A 16796-nucleotide genomic window follows, 5' to 3' on the forward strand; every position below is an offset into this window, starting at 1 on the left:
AAATAACCAATTCATGCTACCATTACATTAAATACGGGATATCATTGTGTCCTACAATGCGTAGCACATCAGCCATTTCTAATCGTTTTTTCGGGACACAACTGGCCATAGAGACTGCCCCAACCAAAGTGGGACAGGTGGTGACCTTAGTCGCTGCTCCTATGTCGGTGCGGCGCTGACATCGGCTGTACACCTTCTCTGAGTGTAAACACTGGCGGTGCATTGCGGACGAACGCGGTCTTATCGTATCCTTTGCTCCTTGGGCGGGTACACTTATGCCTTCGTGGCTTGTATTTGCTTCTCCGTTAATTTGGGACGGGTACTATGTTGCATACTGTACGTGCGTTTCATTCTGCACGGGACCTGGCTGCTGCCATTACTATTGTGGGCGGACCGTGGCTGTCAGCACATTAGGTTGCTCACCTCATGCCGGCTTAGACACGCCTCCAGACGCATCCTACCTGGGCTCGCTCACGTACACTACGCACGTGTCTGTGATTCCGGTGCACTCTCATTAATATGTATATGGCGCTACTGCGCCGGCTATTCACTGCACCGCCGGCGCAAGCCTTACGCCGGCCTTGCGCCGAGCTTCATGAATCCCGGGGAAGGTTTAGAAAATATTTACATGTGCATACTAGAATAAAAAATACAAAGCATAGCTGTAGACAGGGAGAATAGCAGATACCATACTAGATAAGAATCTTGTCAGAAGAGTGATAACTTGCTTAAGGGCTACAAAAACACAGTTAGTGGTTTGGACTGTTTGCCAGATTGCCGCCAAATATAAATATATCCTACAGGGTCAGTAGTGGTGCTTGCTCCAAGGAAAAACACAATAGCGTCAAGATTTGCTGAGATGAATCACATATGTTTAAAAACAAGAGTACTCAATGGTTAAGCAGTTAGACCCGATATGTCTGACAGAGCTCAATTCTCCATTTAAATTCTCACATAGCCTTCTGTGCAGTCTAAATGCTCTCTCTCTCTGTTTTCATGAGTTTCTGTTCAGCACGGGCTGATTACCCTTCCAGCTGCCTACAAGTGTCACACATGTGAATGTGCATCATGCAACAGTCAGAAGGCATATATATATATATATATATATATATATATATATATATATATATATATATATATATATACACATAAAGAGCCTAAGGTGTGTGTGAGTGTGTGTATGTGTGTGTGTGTGTGTGTGTGTGTGTGTGTGTGTGTATATATATATATATATATATATATATATATATATATATACAACAACTAACAGTTAAGAAAGGAAGAGATAAAAATGGTGATGTATAACCAATCTTCAGAAAAGTCTCCAGGAATAGATGGTGTTCTTGTGAAAGTTTGGAAGTGTGCAGGAAAGAAAGTGCGAAAGATCTGAAAGTTTTGTTTAACAGTATTTTAAAAGGAGGGAAGGTACTAACATCTTGGAAAAAAATCTGTGGTGGCTGTAACACATAAAAATGATAAAGATCCACCATTCATATAAGTCAATTTCAGTTCTAAATCATGATTATAAAGTTTGTCTGTAATGGCTAAAAGAATGGTAAAGGTGATTCCAGAACTGATAGATATGGACCAATGATGTTTTGTTGATGGAGCCAAACATTTGACAACATTAACAGAACAATGATGATCCAGAGGGAAGCAGAATGTAAGAAAATACCAGGGTTATTGGTGGGTTTTGATGCAGAAAAAGTAATTGACAGAGTAAGCGGGACTTTGAGTAGGGCAATGGAAGCATTTTCTTTCCCTGACACAATAGTATGTATTAGGGATGGGAGGCAAAAATCAAAGTGGGAGGGGAGGGTTCCTCTCTGACAAGCTGTGCCTGAACAGAGGGGATCTGTATCATATAATCAACATTTCAAAATAAAGAAGCACCTTTACTCGACATGAAAATGCCGAATGCTGACTTTGTCGAACGGCCAAAACACTGATTTCTTTCCAAGGGAAAGAAATAGGAAGGCCAACAGACAACACGACATAAAAACTAACTAAATATTCTAACTCCTAGACCGCACTACAGTTAGGGAAAGGGTAGGTGTGACAGTACGGCCAACTGATTTCTTTCCCTTGGAAAGAAATTGGTGTTTTGGCCGTTTGACAAAGTCAGCGTTCAACATTTTCGTGTCGAGTAAAGGTGCTACGACATTTTGAAATGTCGATTTATACGATATAGACCCAACAGAGGAACTAGGCAGGGTGTCCTCTTTCCCTTTGTTAGTTGTGTTATAATTAGAAACACTGGCAAAGGAATAAGGGACTCAGAAATTCAAGAATATAATTGGCATGGTGTTCAAGAAAAGTTGACTTTATTTGCAAATGATAATATTTTGTATTTGATGGAACCAGAAAAGGACATCTCAGTATTGTAGAATATTCTGAGTCAGTTTTGGGTTGCCACAAAAAGCAATTACTAGAAAACAGAAATCAAAATCTAAACAAACTATACTTGAAATAGTGAATGAATATTGTGACATAGATAAAAGAACAGGGTAGGAGTAAATTATATAGAAAAAAATAGAAATTGTTGGATTATTATGCAGAAAAATATTTTGGGGGAAGAATGAGGTTTAAGGCAGGAACTGAATGATGTATGTAATGTTGCTTAGATTATAGGATACATAATAATATATGTGATGTATAATGTTTGTAAATGTGAACTTGTTAATATGGTTTAATTTTTTTATATAAATGTAAGTTTTCCTGTGTCACAAGGTATTTAAAAATACTTTACAATATGCATAGAATATTAAATATAACAGAAAAAACAGCAAAGATCTGACCTTATATATTACATGGCTAATATACTATGATTTATGTCCTACATCTGACTCTGAAGTAAACAGACACATCATAAAATCAGAAGCATGCCACAAAGATACAATAGTTTGAGCATTCTCAGAAAACAGATACATTTGTTTATTTTTTAGAGAGAAATTCTAGCAAATGTAGTTAACACAGATAAAGAAAATTGCTCATATATGTTTGTAGTGCACATTATTATTTATTGATGTTTATGGCCATTTTTTTTCTTTTGGTAACTGAATAAATGTACTGGATGAAATAAATCTTGTAAGGCAACAAAATATAAAATGCATGCAGATAATTAATGGGATCATTAACACCTACACTAAGTTTACATCACTCTTAGTGAATTGACACAGGCATAACTCACACCTTCTTCTTCCTAATTTTACTTTTCCTGCTGATTTTCCTGCAGCTGTAAATATTGAGGGGGATTCATAAAGTTTACCACAAAGTGTAGTACACTTAGTGTAATCTTTCTGAGTGACTAAAAGCACAAATAAATCTGGTGAGGATGTTCTTGAATACAGACTGTGTATGCTTAGCGTAGACATTAATGAAGGTGGCCCATTGGCAGTAACTTGTGAAATGTGTTAATCTAAAGCGAACATGCACAGAGGGTGAGAAACTTTCCCAAATACATTACATAATAAGAAGCAATACAAATTTAGTAATGCTAATGTTATAAGTAAGTAAATACACAAGTAAAATCATATACATCAAAATAATACAGAACAATACATGCCTGATCATAAGTAACCCAATTCACTAAAAAGTGAATCCCCATTGTGACATCTGCAAAAATGTCCATTTCAAACTTAAGTAGTCATTTTTAAGTGAAATTGTTCTTATTTTATTTTCCCAAAACAGATGAATAGAAACATAAATAAGCAATGGTGCTTTTCCAGAAAGCTGCTAAACTGCCATCTATGTAAGTATACAAGCAGTTGCCCTCTAACTGCAGACTATCCAAATGTTAGAAAGAACTATTTAATTCAAAAAGTCAACATTTTTATTAGTAGTTTCAAAATCAAAACCCTTTCTTTAGCATTTTTTTTTCATTTTTCTGGACATGACAACACCCTTTACATTGTGTAATGATGAATACATGAACTTTCAAGTGTTAACAGGCAGTCTGGCTATAGCATTAGCCTTATCATACACAATGACAAAGTTTTATTCCCCAGTACCTGTTGGAAATTATTGCTTACATAATGAGAAGTATACCAGTGGGATAAAATACTTTTACTGATGATTTTTATATGACCACCTATGAATTATTAGCTGTACATTTTGCACAGTTATTAAAACTTAAAACTGTAGACAAAGAACTCTCAATATCAGTGACCCACACAAAAATAATTCTAACTACAATTGAATGAAGTGCCTCATTTGTTATTAAATTCATACATAAATAGAAAACTTGAACATTTGCAAGAAAATGAACAACTGACAGATTTTGTAGTTACAAGAAAAATGCTTAAGGCCATTCTAAACTCTGAAGCGATCTCTCCTCATTTTCCGTTCCTGTGCCAGTTTGATATCAAGTTCTCTGAGTTGGCTCATAAAACCAGAGTTTGGGCAGATGTCTCTATGCTTGCACACAGTTTGTATTGCATCCACAAGAGTGAGGTTTTCATGAAGCAGGAGATACGCAAGGACTAAGGCTGCAGATCGACTGATTCCCATGGCACAGTGGACTAATACTTTACCTAAAAGCCAAACAAAATTACAGCCAAAGGAGTAACGTAGCAGAATACAAATATGTTTTTGAAAAAAGAAGAAGAAAAAACAACAATTCACATAAATATGTTCTAACGAGTACATGATATGGTACAGAAATGGTCTTAAGGACATATGTAGGATAAACATTTAATGTGGATAATAGATGAAGCAGTCATCAGTTCTTTTTGTGAGATAATTTGGAGTTTGTGCATACATTTTCAGACTTGTTTTATACATTGTTTATACATTGTTTTACATATTAAATGCATAGTCATTTAAACCTTGGACAAGAGTAGCTGTGCATTGAAGACATTCTCTCCTCTTCAGTCTATTTTTTCATCCTCTGTACCTCTTACCCTTCTTTTCTGCATTCTTCCTGGTTAACTTCTCTTCTCTCCTGTCTATTCAGGTACTATTACTTCTTATAACCACTGTATAAAATTAATTTTAAATATGCGTGTATATGTGTGTGTATATCTGTTCTATGGCTTTATATTGTGAAGTGCATCTCCTCTTTTATCTTGTGTACATGATTTAAAACTGTTGTACTTAACTGTGGAGCTTTTCTACCTGAGATTTGGCTGAAAAGGGGCATCTGCCTAGCTGAATAATTCTGATCTTCAAACAGAATAAATAATTAGGTTACTAACAGAATAGTATACATTGTTGGTAGTCATCTTAGTTGTTAGAAAAATAAGAATAATTGTTGATTTAGAAATATATATAATTAAATACACATCAGGTGTGTTGTATTGTTTCTGGGGTGGTAGAAAAATTCTGTCACTTTTTTATTTAATTAAAAGTTGAAAATATAAATTGTGTGTATGTGAAGGAGGCCTTTGTATACTAGGGCCAATGGATGGAATCTCAAGGAAGTATGCAGAAAGACAGCTAGGGATGCTGATAGGTAGTACTCTGCAATACAGCTGCGAATGGTGTGTGTCTGTGCATGTATGGTGTGAGTACACACACATGCAGACCATGGAATCCAGCACTACAGACCTCATCAACAAATTAGAGTAGTGTACAAGCAGAATATAGTATCCCCTGGGCTGAAAGTGAGGGCATAACAGCCATTTTGACAGGCTTTACCTTCTAAGGTTGCATTTACCAGCACATTTACTGGTAGTGTAGAGGCAAATGCTTCTTTGTGCATTCAGGTTTAAGCAGATAAGAATCCATTCCCCACTCTCTAAATGTACAACATTGAGTTGTCACATTGTGTATGTGTGGAGGTTCAATACTGTGCATTTATTTATTGAACGATCCTGATTTGATCAATAACAAATGTACAGACGAGCAGGTGCCAGCAAGTAGATGAGAATCAATCAATTGGAATTTGATCTCATGTAGCAGATTGAAGTGACCATGCGTTGAGATGAATGGTAGTAGATTGAAGTGACCATGTGTTGAGATGAATGGTAGTAGATTGAAGTGACCATGTGTTGAGATGAATGGTAGTAGATTGAAGTGACCATGTGTTGAGATGAATGGTAGTAGATTGAAGTGACCATGTGTTGAGATGAATGGTAGTAGATTGAAGTGACCATGCGTTGAGATGAATGGTAGTAGATTGAAGTCAACATGCGTTGAGATGAATGGTAGTAGATTGAAGTGACCATGTGTTGAGATGAATGGTAGTAGATTGAAGTGACCATGTGTTGAGATGAATGGTAGCAGATTGAAGTGACCATGTGTTGAGATGAATGGTAGCAGATTGAAGTGACCATGCATTGAGAGGAATGGTAGTAGATTGAAGTGACCATGTGTTGAGATGAATGGTAGTAGATTGAAGTGACCGTGTGTTGAGATGAATGGTAGTAGATTGAAGTGACCATGCGTTGAGATAAATGGTAGTAGATTGAAGTGACCATGCGTTGAGATGAATGGTAGTAGATTGAAGTGACCATGTGTTGAGATGAATGGTAGTAGATTGAAGTGACCATGTGTTGAGATGAATGGTAGCAGATTGAAGTGACCATGCGTTGAGATGAATGGTAGTAGATTGACATGACCATGTGTTGAGATGAATGGTAGTAGATTGAAGTGACCATGTGTTGAGATGAATGGTAGCAGATTGAAGTGACCATGTGTTGAGATGAATGGTAGCAGATGGAAGTGACCATGCATTGAGATGAATGGTAGCAGATGGAAGTGACCATGCATTGAGATGAATGGTAGCAGATTGAAGTGACCATGCATTGAGATGAATGGTAGTAGATTGAAGTGACTATGTGTTGAGATGAATGGTAGTAGATTGAAGTGACCATGTGTTGAGATGAATGGTAGTAGATTGAAGTGACCATGTGTTGAGATGAATGGTAGTAGATTGAAGTGACCATGCATTGAGATGAATGGTAGTAGATTGAAGTGACCATGCATTGAGATGAATGATAGTAGATTGAAGTGACCATGCATTGAGATGAATGATAGTAGATTGAAGTCAACATGCGTTGAGATGAATGATAGTAGATTGAAGTGACCATGCGTTGAGATGAATGATAGTAGATTGAAGTGACCATGCGTTGAGATGAATGGTAGTAGATTGAAGTGACCATGCATTGAGATGAATGGTAGTAGATTGAAGTGACCATGTTATAAGATGAATGGTAGCTGACTGAAGTGGCCATGCGTTAAGATGAATGGCAGCTGAAATTGAGACTTTATATCTCATCAGGCTGAGAGAGAAGGCATTCTCTTGGCTCTCACATACTGACAGTCTCTGCATGTGTGCACTGATCTACAGGTGGCCTGCTTAGCTTGGGTCAGTACCCATGGGGAGAGTGGTCTTTGTGGTGACCAGTTTTACCAGGACTGGACTATGGTTACTGGAGATGTGGGATGAGATAGAGAAGCATCGCCATTAGTAGTTTTTTATGATGACATTAACAAGGGGCTATGTTAAGGGAGTAAGAAAAGGGATGGAGGGTAGGTGCATAAATCAAGCTTTTGTAAATTGTAGGTATGTATGTGTCTATGCATGTGTGTGTATATATATATATATATATATATATATATATATATATATATATATATATATATATATATATATATATATATATATGTGTGTGTGTGTGTGTGTGTGTGTGTATAAATGTGCATGCATGTACTTTTATTCTTCCAGCAATCCATGTATTTTTCTGAAAGATAATCCATGTCTGAATATATCACAAGCAGTGCATGCTTATGTTTATTCACTGTCTTAGAATACTGACATTTTCTTTGTATCATTTTATTAATCTGGCAACTGATTAGTGCCGTGCCTCTGAAGAATATGGTTTCCACATTTGAGCAGTGTTTCCATAAACACTAATTGTGGTCTTGAGCTTTTCTTGACCTCTAGTTAGCATTGTGAAACATTCCTTTCCAGTTGGGAATTGGCTGCATAAAACAAGTCAAACAGTCAAGGGAGGCAATGAGTTTTTCCTTCTGGTAAAGTATGTGCTGTTGCCAGAAACTTTCTGCAAGCTGACTTGTGCTTGTAATGTCCTTGTGCAAATTATACCAATACAGCAGTCCTCTTGCCTAGGAACATGCTAAGCAAACAATCTCAATGAACACCTTTTAAGCAGGCAAACTTGAGTTCTTGCCACCCTTTTCAAGCAATACTTGATACTCCAGCATTTGTGTTTGCTTTGGAGGGCACTGCAGTAGGTGGTGGCTTTTCCTCCTGTGAGGAAGCCTTAATCTGCGGTAGCAGTTGGATAAACTGCTCTTCCCCTGTTTGAAGCTTGAAATAAGACCACTGTGTATTAGTCCAGCCCACTTTTGAATAAGTGGCTGCCACAGCAGAATGTACTAGCACATTAACTTTGGAAGCTGGAGTGCAGATTTTTGAGTGCAGATTCTTGACTGGGTGAGAGCTGCAGTAGTGGAAGGTTACTTCATTGCATGCCCAATTTGCCCTACAGGGACTTGAGAGCACTACTCTTGAATGCACTTGCCTTTGTACCTGGATGAATTAAGTTGGAACAGTGAGGAAAGTAACTTCCCTTCCAATAGAACTTTCCTCACTTCAGGGGACAGCACCTACAATATAATCAAACAAATAGCCAGGGAATTGTTATGGCTAGGCTTGTATAGGCCCTAGGGCTGATAGCCTAGTACCAACATATGAACCTATGAACCTATGGCATCCCCAAAGTGTTCAATTTGTACAACCAAGCTAAAGTGTGAATGAGAAACTTGCACAAACTGTAGTAGTGGTCTTTAGGACTTGGAAAAAACTATCCTGATTTTGTAGCCAACTTTGCATTGGCAACCCTTAAGTTGCATAAACTGTTTATGTCTTTCGGTTTTCCCGGTTAGGGGTCGCCACAGCGGAACTCCAGTCCGCTAATGATTGGCAGAAGACGCTCTAGCTGAGAATCGAACCGGACAGCGTCTTACTGTGAGGTGACAATGCTACCGCAGCACCACCACAGCGGGTTTTCAAGTTGCATAAACAGTAATGTTGCTTATTGGCTGAGCACTTCATAAGAGGCTAAGCAGCTCAGTGGACTAGATTAAATTTATCTGCACTAGACAGTAGGCCAACCATTAGTGCAGTTGTCCACGTGAGCTTTAAGATCTTTCAATAACTTGCATGGTTTTGGAATCCATGTAAATATGGATAGGCAGTACTCCAGGCATTGTAAGATGCAATTAAGCAGGAGTCCAGACCCCTTTAATGAGTTGTCTACAAATTAGGGAGACAACAGATGCATTCTCAAACATCCTGGCTAGCCCTAAAAAGTAAGGGATTTGAGTGCAAAACCCTTTTGGGTGTCAAGAAATCCCAGTCCCGCACCACATGCTCCAGAGACCTCAGCCTCATTACCACAATCAACAGAACGTGCTGGAGGGACAGGCTCATAACCCAGAGACTGCCCATGCTATGGAATAGACTTCCCATACATGTTGAACAGAGCACCTCACTGGCCCTCTTAAAGAGAATCTTGAGTAGATGGTAAATGGAAAATTCACCCCAAGGATCACTCCAGTGGCTTTACTTGACAGAGGCACTGGAAACTGGTCAGGTGGCACGATACCAGGATAATCTATGGGCTAGGCTTGTAAAGGCTCCAGAGCCATTAGCCTAGTACACACCTATGAACCTATGAACCTATTAAAATATGGAATATTGACCCTTGGTCTGCATGACCTCATCAAGGAGTCCATTCCTAATCTTTGCTAACCATACCCTCTCCCTGCATGCTATATAACACATACTCATGCAAATAGCAGTATTGTTTGTTTCTCATTTGTATTTATTGTTTCTAATATTGTTCTTTCTTAATAAGATTGTCTTTGGAACTCATTGTTTGCTTAGCATTGAATGATTTGCTGTCTCTGCGGTTGTCATTCAGATTTGTCATTTGCATCCTGAGAATACCATTTGCAAGTATAGTCCTTTCTACAAAAATCATTGCCTTTTGCAGCACGTTTGCTGTTTGTGATGAAACAAAAAATAAAAGATACATGCCAAGACCCTGATTATACAACAGTACCATTACTTTTACAGAATATATTTAACAGAGCTGAAATAAACTGTGCATGTACCATTTTTTCAAAGGGAAATACATGAAATGTGAACAAGGCATAGGAGAGATGAAAACTAAAGTAATTTTATTATACTTTCTTTTCTTGTAATACATAAAAGAAAGTGTACAAAAATGGCATATACCTGCACTTGCACTTGCCAATATATAAATACAGTGCAGTTCAAAAATGAAAATAAAACTTGCTCAACAGATGTATATGTTTTTGCAAAGTTTGTTGCTTGAAGATTCTGGCTAAGTAACTCGATGAAGATACCTTATTTGGACAGTAGCCGACATTACCCCCAATCCCAGAAGTATGTAACTATGGAAACAAGAATATGTTCTAAAATTCAAACAAAGCCACAGGTAATTCAGTCTGAGGACTTCTAAACAGAGACTACCAGTGCAGATCAGTTATTTACAAAAATTGTGCCACATGAGTTACTACCTTGCCTGCAGAAGGATAGCCATGGAGACAGAATTCAAATTCTAATATATTACCTGCAAGGACTCTGAAAATTCTGTTTTGAACTTAAAAGACAGGGTAGAAAGGGCTCAGTACCCCTGGGATTCAGAAACATGCCTTCTCTAATCTTGCAAAGGTAGCCATGGAGATGTTGAGATGTGCAATGCAGTCCTAAGGTAATTATCAATTAAATATCAGGAATCTCACAGTCCAAGCAGCAACTAATGAAGAAACATGCTCAAGGAAAGGGAAGGGTTAATGGTGAGAGTGTGTTTATTGCAATTTCAGCTAGGGATGTCATGAAGACCAGTTGTGAGTAGGTAGTATGCATACACCTAAGGATATGCACATGCACTACTTTGCTATGCTGTGCAAATGGCTGGGAGCCACAATAAGTAGCTACCAGTAATAAACAATACTGCAACACGAAAACTGGCAGCTACCAGTAATATTTATACAGGTTCAAAGGTTAGCACTAGGCTGAGCCTTTTTAAGTCTAGCCAATTATCCCATTTGGGAATCAAACCCTGCACCTTATGTCTGCAAGGTAAACACCTTGACCGTTATGACAACCTATTCTTTTTGTTGTTGTACTGCTTTAAATGGGAAGAAAATGGGTATATATGCAAGTAAGGAAAGGAGGAAGAGCAAGCAGAGAAATGGTGTACTTTTTAAAAAGGGTAAATGGGGAATGATGCAAGTGGAAGATAGGATGGACAAGGGTAGAGGTATGGAAGCAGAAACAGAAACATAAAACGTGGACAAAGGCCAACAGGAGAGGAGAGGAGATGACACAAAGGGTGGTTTGACAATAGAATTGCTGACCTTTAGATAGAGGGAGGGCAATTGGTGGTAGGGAGGGGAGACATACAAAAAGCAACAGGATGGAGGATAGTTTGTGTAGCATACTCCTGACAACATGCCTAAGCTAGACCTAGGAAAATGTCATTCATCACCATAACTAACATCCCTACTGAGCCGTGCCAGAATTGATGGTAATGGTAGTGCCAGATAGTGGTGTGGCTCTATACGTCATATGAGGAGCTTCTCCAGGTGCAAGTGAAGGCTTTAATATTTCTATCAGTCCTCCCACTATCTCTACCAACTCCAGCTGGGTGACAAATTGTGACCCCAGCTATGTCACCTGAGGAGGTAATGACACTCCCACCTGATAAAAGTGAACACCAGTGCCACTGAAAGTGCTCCCAGGTCATCCTCACCACAACTGATGGGGAGGCAGGGATGGTGGTAGATGGTATGTTGGTGGGAGAAGGCTGGAGCTGATAGCAGGATGGATACCAGTGCTACACCGCTGGCATATCCATGGCAGGTGCTGTAGAAAATGTTAACATAAATGGATAGAAATAAAACAAAAAATAGAGAGTAACGCATAAACAAAAAAGCTAGCAACAAACAGAGGAAGAGGTAAAGACAAAAAGAAAGGCATTAGTACTATGAATGTTTATGCTGATAACTCATACTGGTATTTAATGCTACATACATAATGCTGCATACATACTGCATGTGGTACTATCCCAGGTCTGATAGTTTTGTCTGCATTCAATAAATTCCAATGTCTCAATTATATAATGAGTGTGTCAGTGTGCAACGGCACTGACCCCATGCCCTGGGTTGGATGACATAGAATTGTGGTAACAGCAGTAGGATGAGGATGTTGCACATAATATGCTGTGGGAGGGGGGTGTAGAGTTGTCACCCTGTGGACATGCCATAAAAGAGATGCCATCTGGACTTGGACTGGATGCTAAGATTACTGGTGTAGTAGCTATGAGTGTAATACTATGAGTTTCTTTCTTACATCTGCACCAGGGTGCTGTATATCTGGTTTGAACTACATCTGATGGATTGGAGGGTGGCCTGCACAGGTACCCAGAGGAATGTCTGCAGTCAGTAGTAGGTGATGTCTTGCATGATATTTTGTTGTAGGCCCATGCCTACGTATAAGGTGTATATTTATATACTCAACTGTAGCCTATACTGGGTGATTGTGCAGTGGCTCTAGATACGCTGTACTTCATTGAAGCAGTGTACTTCACTACTAAGGGTGGTGAGCATGGACAATCACATCCTGTCCTGGGCCTGTGGATCCTCCACACTTAAGGAGAATAACATGAGGTATATCACAGGACTTGAAGAACTCCAAACAGTACATGGAAGCAATATGCTTGCCAAGGTGGCCTACACATGTACAGATGGAATGAACTGCCAACATACATCCACATGTACACCAAAATGCCCCACAAAATGTAAAACCCAGTTTCTTGCTCAAGGTTCTTTGGTACCCCTATAATCCACAGAAAAGCAGATGCAGGCCAAAGGACCCCACAAAGAAGAAGCGATAAATCCACTTTATTTATACAGCAGTAAAAGGTTAGCGCTTTCGTCCCTGAAACAAATTAGGAACTTCATCAGACAAATAAAAAAATGCTCCAACAGCTTTTTAAATCTTGTAACCTGAAGTGTATGTGTAGTGACATCACAAACCACACCTCTAAACTCAACTAAACCACACACCATGGTTCATGTCATATACACAGCCTGGTCAGTAGGTCTGTCCCCCAATAATGCCCTAAAGTGTCCATTTTGTCTCTTTGTAATGACTTCCCTCATTACTTCTTGAATTAAATCTCTAGGGTAACCTCTCTTTAGGAACATATTTTCTAAATTATTGCATTCTAAAAGAAAACTTTCCCACAACGTTACCATCCTCGCAGCTCTAACGAATTGCCCTTTCAAGACAGCTCTTTTTTGGGTGTGAGGATGGTTGCTGTCGTAATGAAGAAAGCTATTGCAATATGTTTCCTTTCGATATATCTCAGCCACAAACTTTTTGTGTGTATTGTCCTTAGAAATAAGGACATCCAAAAATGGTATATTTGTTTTACTTTTATTGCTAATGAATTTTAGGAATTCAGTAGTTTTGTTGATGTACATTAAAAACTTGTCTAAAACATCATTTTGACCATCCCACAAAATAAAAAATATCGTCCAAGAAACATAAATATATGAAACAATGTTGAAACAGTGGGTGGCCTGTGAGGAAACACCTTTCCCATTCTGTCATCACAATGTTTGCGTACAAACCTCCACAGGTTGCACCCATTGCTACTCCTTCTAGTTGATGGTAATATTCACCATCGAACAAAATGAAATTGTTTTTTAATACAATTTCTAAAAGTGTTTCGTATACATTAACATTATTTTGTGGGACCCCTTTACTGACTAAGAAGTCATAAAACCATTCCACCCCGTCTTCATGAGGAATGGATGTGTACAAGTCCTTTACATCTATCATTACAAACACTAAGTTTTCCTTGTACCTTACTTTACTCATCCTTGTCAAAAAATCCCATGAATCCTTACAAACAATAGCTTCTTCTTGTACATATATTTTTAACTTTTGATCATGGAATTTTGCTAGGAGGTGTGTAATGGATCCACGTGTGTCAACAATCGGTTGCATAGGTGGTTGATTCATACATTTGTGTATCTTCGGCACACCAAAAATTGTAGGTGTTTTAGGATAAAGCGCAGTTAGGTAATTTAACTCATCTATACTAATGGCCCTTCAATAAACAAATCATATAGGTTACCCTTTATTCTACTATACATTGTGTTAACTTCACTTAAGGAGCTCCTATTGTAACTGTTGCTTAACAAAATTTCTTTCATTTTGTGCACATAGTCACTGTGGTTAATAATCACAATACCACCCCCTTTGTCAGGTTTAAATATTCTGATGTTAGGGATTGTTGATGCACATGGATCCATTACACATCCCCTAGCAAAATTCCATGATCAAAAGTTAAAAATATATGTACAAGAAGAAGCTAGTGTTTGTACGGATTCATGAGATTTTTTGACAAGGATGAGTTAAGTAAGGTACAAGGTAAACTTTGTGTTTGTAATGATAGATGTAAAGGACTTGTACATGTCCATCCCTCATGAAGTCGGGGTGGAATGGTTTTGTGACTTCTTAGTCAGTAAAGGGGTCCCACAAAATAATGTTAACGTATACGAAACACTTTTAGAAATTGCATTAAAAAACAAGTTCATTTTATTCGATGGTGAATATTACCATCAACTAGAAGGAGTAGCAATGGGTGCAGCCTGTGGAGGTTTGTACGCAAACATTGTGATGATAGAATGGGAAAGGTGTTTCCTTACTGGCCACCCACTGTTTAAACATTGTTTCATATATTTATGTTTCTTGGACGATATTTTTATTTTGTGGGATGGCCAAATGATGTTTTAGACAAGTTTTTAATGTACATCAATCAATCTACTGAATTTCTAAAATTCACTAGCAATAAAAGTAAAACAAATATACCTTTTTTGGATGTCCTTATTTCTAAGGACAATACACACAAAAAGTTTGTGGCTGAGATATATCGAAAGGAAACATATTGTAATAGTTTTCTTCATTATGCCAGCAACTATCCTCACACCCAAAAAAGAGCTGTCTTGAAAGGGCAATTCGTTAGAGCTGCAAAGATGGTAACATTGTGGGAAAGTTTTCTTTTAGAATGCAATCATTTAGAAAATATGTTCCTAAAGAGAGGTTACCCTAGAGATTTAATTCAAGAAGTAATGAGGGAAGCAATTACAAAGAGACAAAATGGACACTTTAGGGCATTATTGGGGGACAGATCTACTGACCAGAGCCTACTGTTAGATGGATCAGTGATAGAATCCTACCATGCTCCATCAACAATAGACACAATATGTCTGGATGTAGTGACAAAGAGAATGACAAAGCCAAGTTTGACAATAGTGCCATATTCATCCCAACATTCTCTAGTGACAGCCACTTTATTAAAAAAACACTTAATAAGAACTGGAGTTTATTGAGTACAGATAGGGCTATCATGAAACATGTAGGTGAATACCCAGTCTGTGTTTATAAAAAGGGCAAGAATTTTAAATGCTTTTTTGAAAATCTAAACACCCCAAAAAAAAAACAGGATATATGTTTAAGTGCGGCAGGTGCAAGTTTTGCCCATACATTTTGCCAGTGAACGAAATTAAAACATTAATGGGATGAGCTACAACATTTTGGGTAAATTTTGTTGCAACTCAGAAAAAGTGGTTTATTGTCTTGTGTTCCCAATGCACGTGTTTCTGTATAGGAAAAACTGAACGTAAGCTGAAACACCACATTGGGGAACACATGAGGGACATCAGAGATGAATGTGAGTTCAATTCATTGGCAAAACATGTTAAAGAAAACAGTGGACACAATTTTAGATTTATAGTGTTGGATGGTGTAGCAGTGAACAACAGTGTGGGGGGGGGGGGTGCATGGCCACTGCTACTGGAAAGACAAGAACTGATATGGCAGTTGCGCTTAAATGCCAAGGTTTGGCCTGGGTTGAATGAGGCTGTTTCTATTTCAAGTGAATTAAAATTAAAAGCCTTGAATAGATGACACCTGATTTTTTATCCACATTTTTTATATACATTTATATACACAAGATACTTTTATGTAAATACCTGATTTTATAACTATTTTACAAGTATTTTGCACTAGGTCTTTAACAGAAACAAATCATGCTTTTTGGCTTTTATTCACTTATTTATGTCTATTAGATATGTATTTTAACAGTAGCTATTTAGTATTTATATTTGTTGACAATTTAAAAATGTTTGATATGGTATCTTATATACTGCATTTTATACTCAAGTCATTCATTCAGGTATTTTTTCTCTTAAGCAAGGCTGTATATATGTCATGAACCATGGGGTGTGGTTTAGTTGAGTTTAGAGGTGTGGTTTGTGATGTCACTACACATGCACTTCAGGTTACAAGATTTAAAAAGCTGTTGGAACATTTTTTATTTGTCTGATGAAGTTCCTAGTTTGTTTCAGGGACGAAAGCGCTAACCTTTTACTGCTGTATAAATAAAGTGGATTTATCGTTTCTTCTTTGTGGAGTCCTTTGGCCTGCATCTGCTTTTCTATGGATTATTGGTTTGTTGCTGCTTTTGTTTTTGGTTTTGTTTGATGTGAGCTTCTTTGGTACCCCTGCCTCGTGCCACTTCATCACCCAGAGCAACAGCACACACAACACCTATACATGGATACCAGCCATGCATGTGTATACTTCCACATCAATGATGTAATAGAACAGGATTATTGCCAGTGCTGGCTAGTTACAGGCATAGCTGTGTAGATGTATATTGTATGTGACCTTCCAAGAGCTTACATATGTATGTCTTTGGTATTTGAGGTTGTCATGCCTG

At 38.1% G+C, this 16796-nt stretch overlaps 1 protein-coding gene across 1 annotated transcript in view; it reads right to left on the reverse strand.

The window, feature by feature from the left end:
• Positions 1–2994: 2994 nt before the first annotated feature.
• LOC122789357 (dual specificity protein phosphatase 13-like) overlaps positions 2995–16796 on the reverse strand; it is a 256635-nt gene continuing 242833 nt past the window's right edge. Inside the window, exon 4 of the mRNA XM_044056745.1 lies at positions 2995–4532. Coding sequence (XP_043912680.1) covers positions 4312–4532 — 221 coding nt within the window. The 3' untranslated portion in view covers positions 2995–4311. The remainder of the gene's footprint in view (positions 4533–16796) is intronic.

Source organism: Protopterus annectens, chromosome 14.part0 (genome assembly GCF_019279795.1).
Source record: "Protopterus annectens isolate FY-2018-M chromosome 14.part0, PAN1.0, whole genome shotgun sequence".
Taxonomy (NCBI): Eukaryota; Metazoa; Chordata; order Ceratodontiformes; family Protopteridae; genus Protopterus; species Protopterus annectens.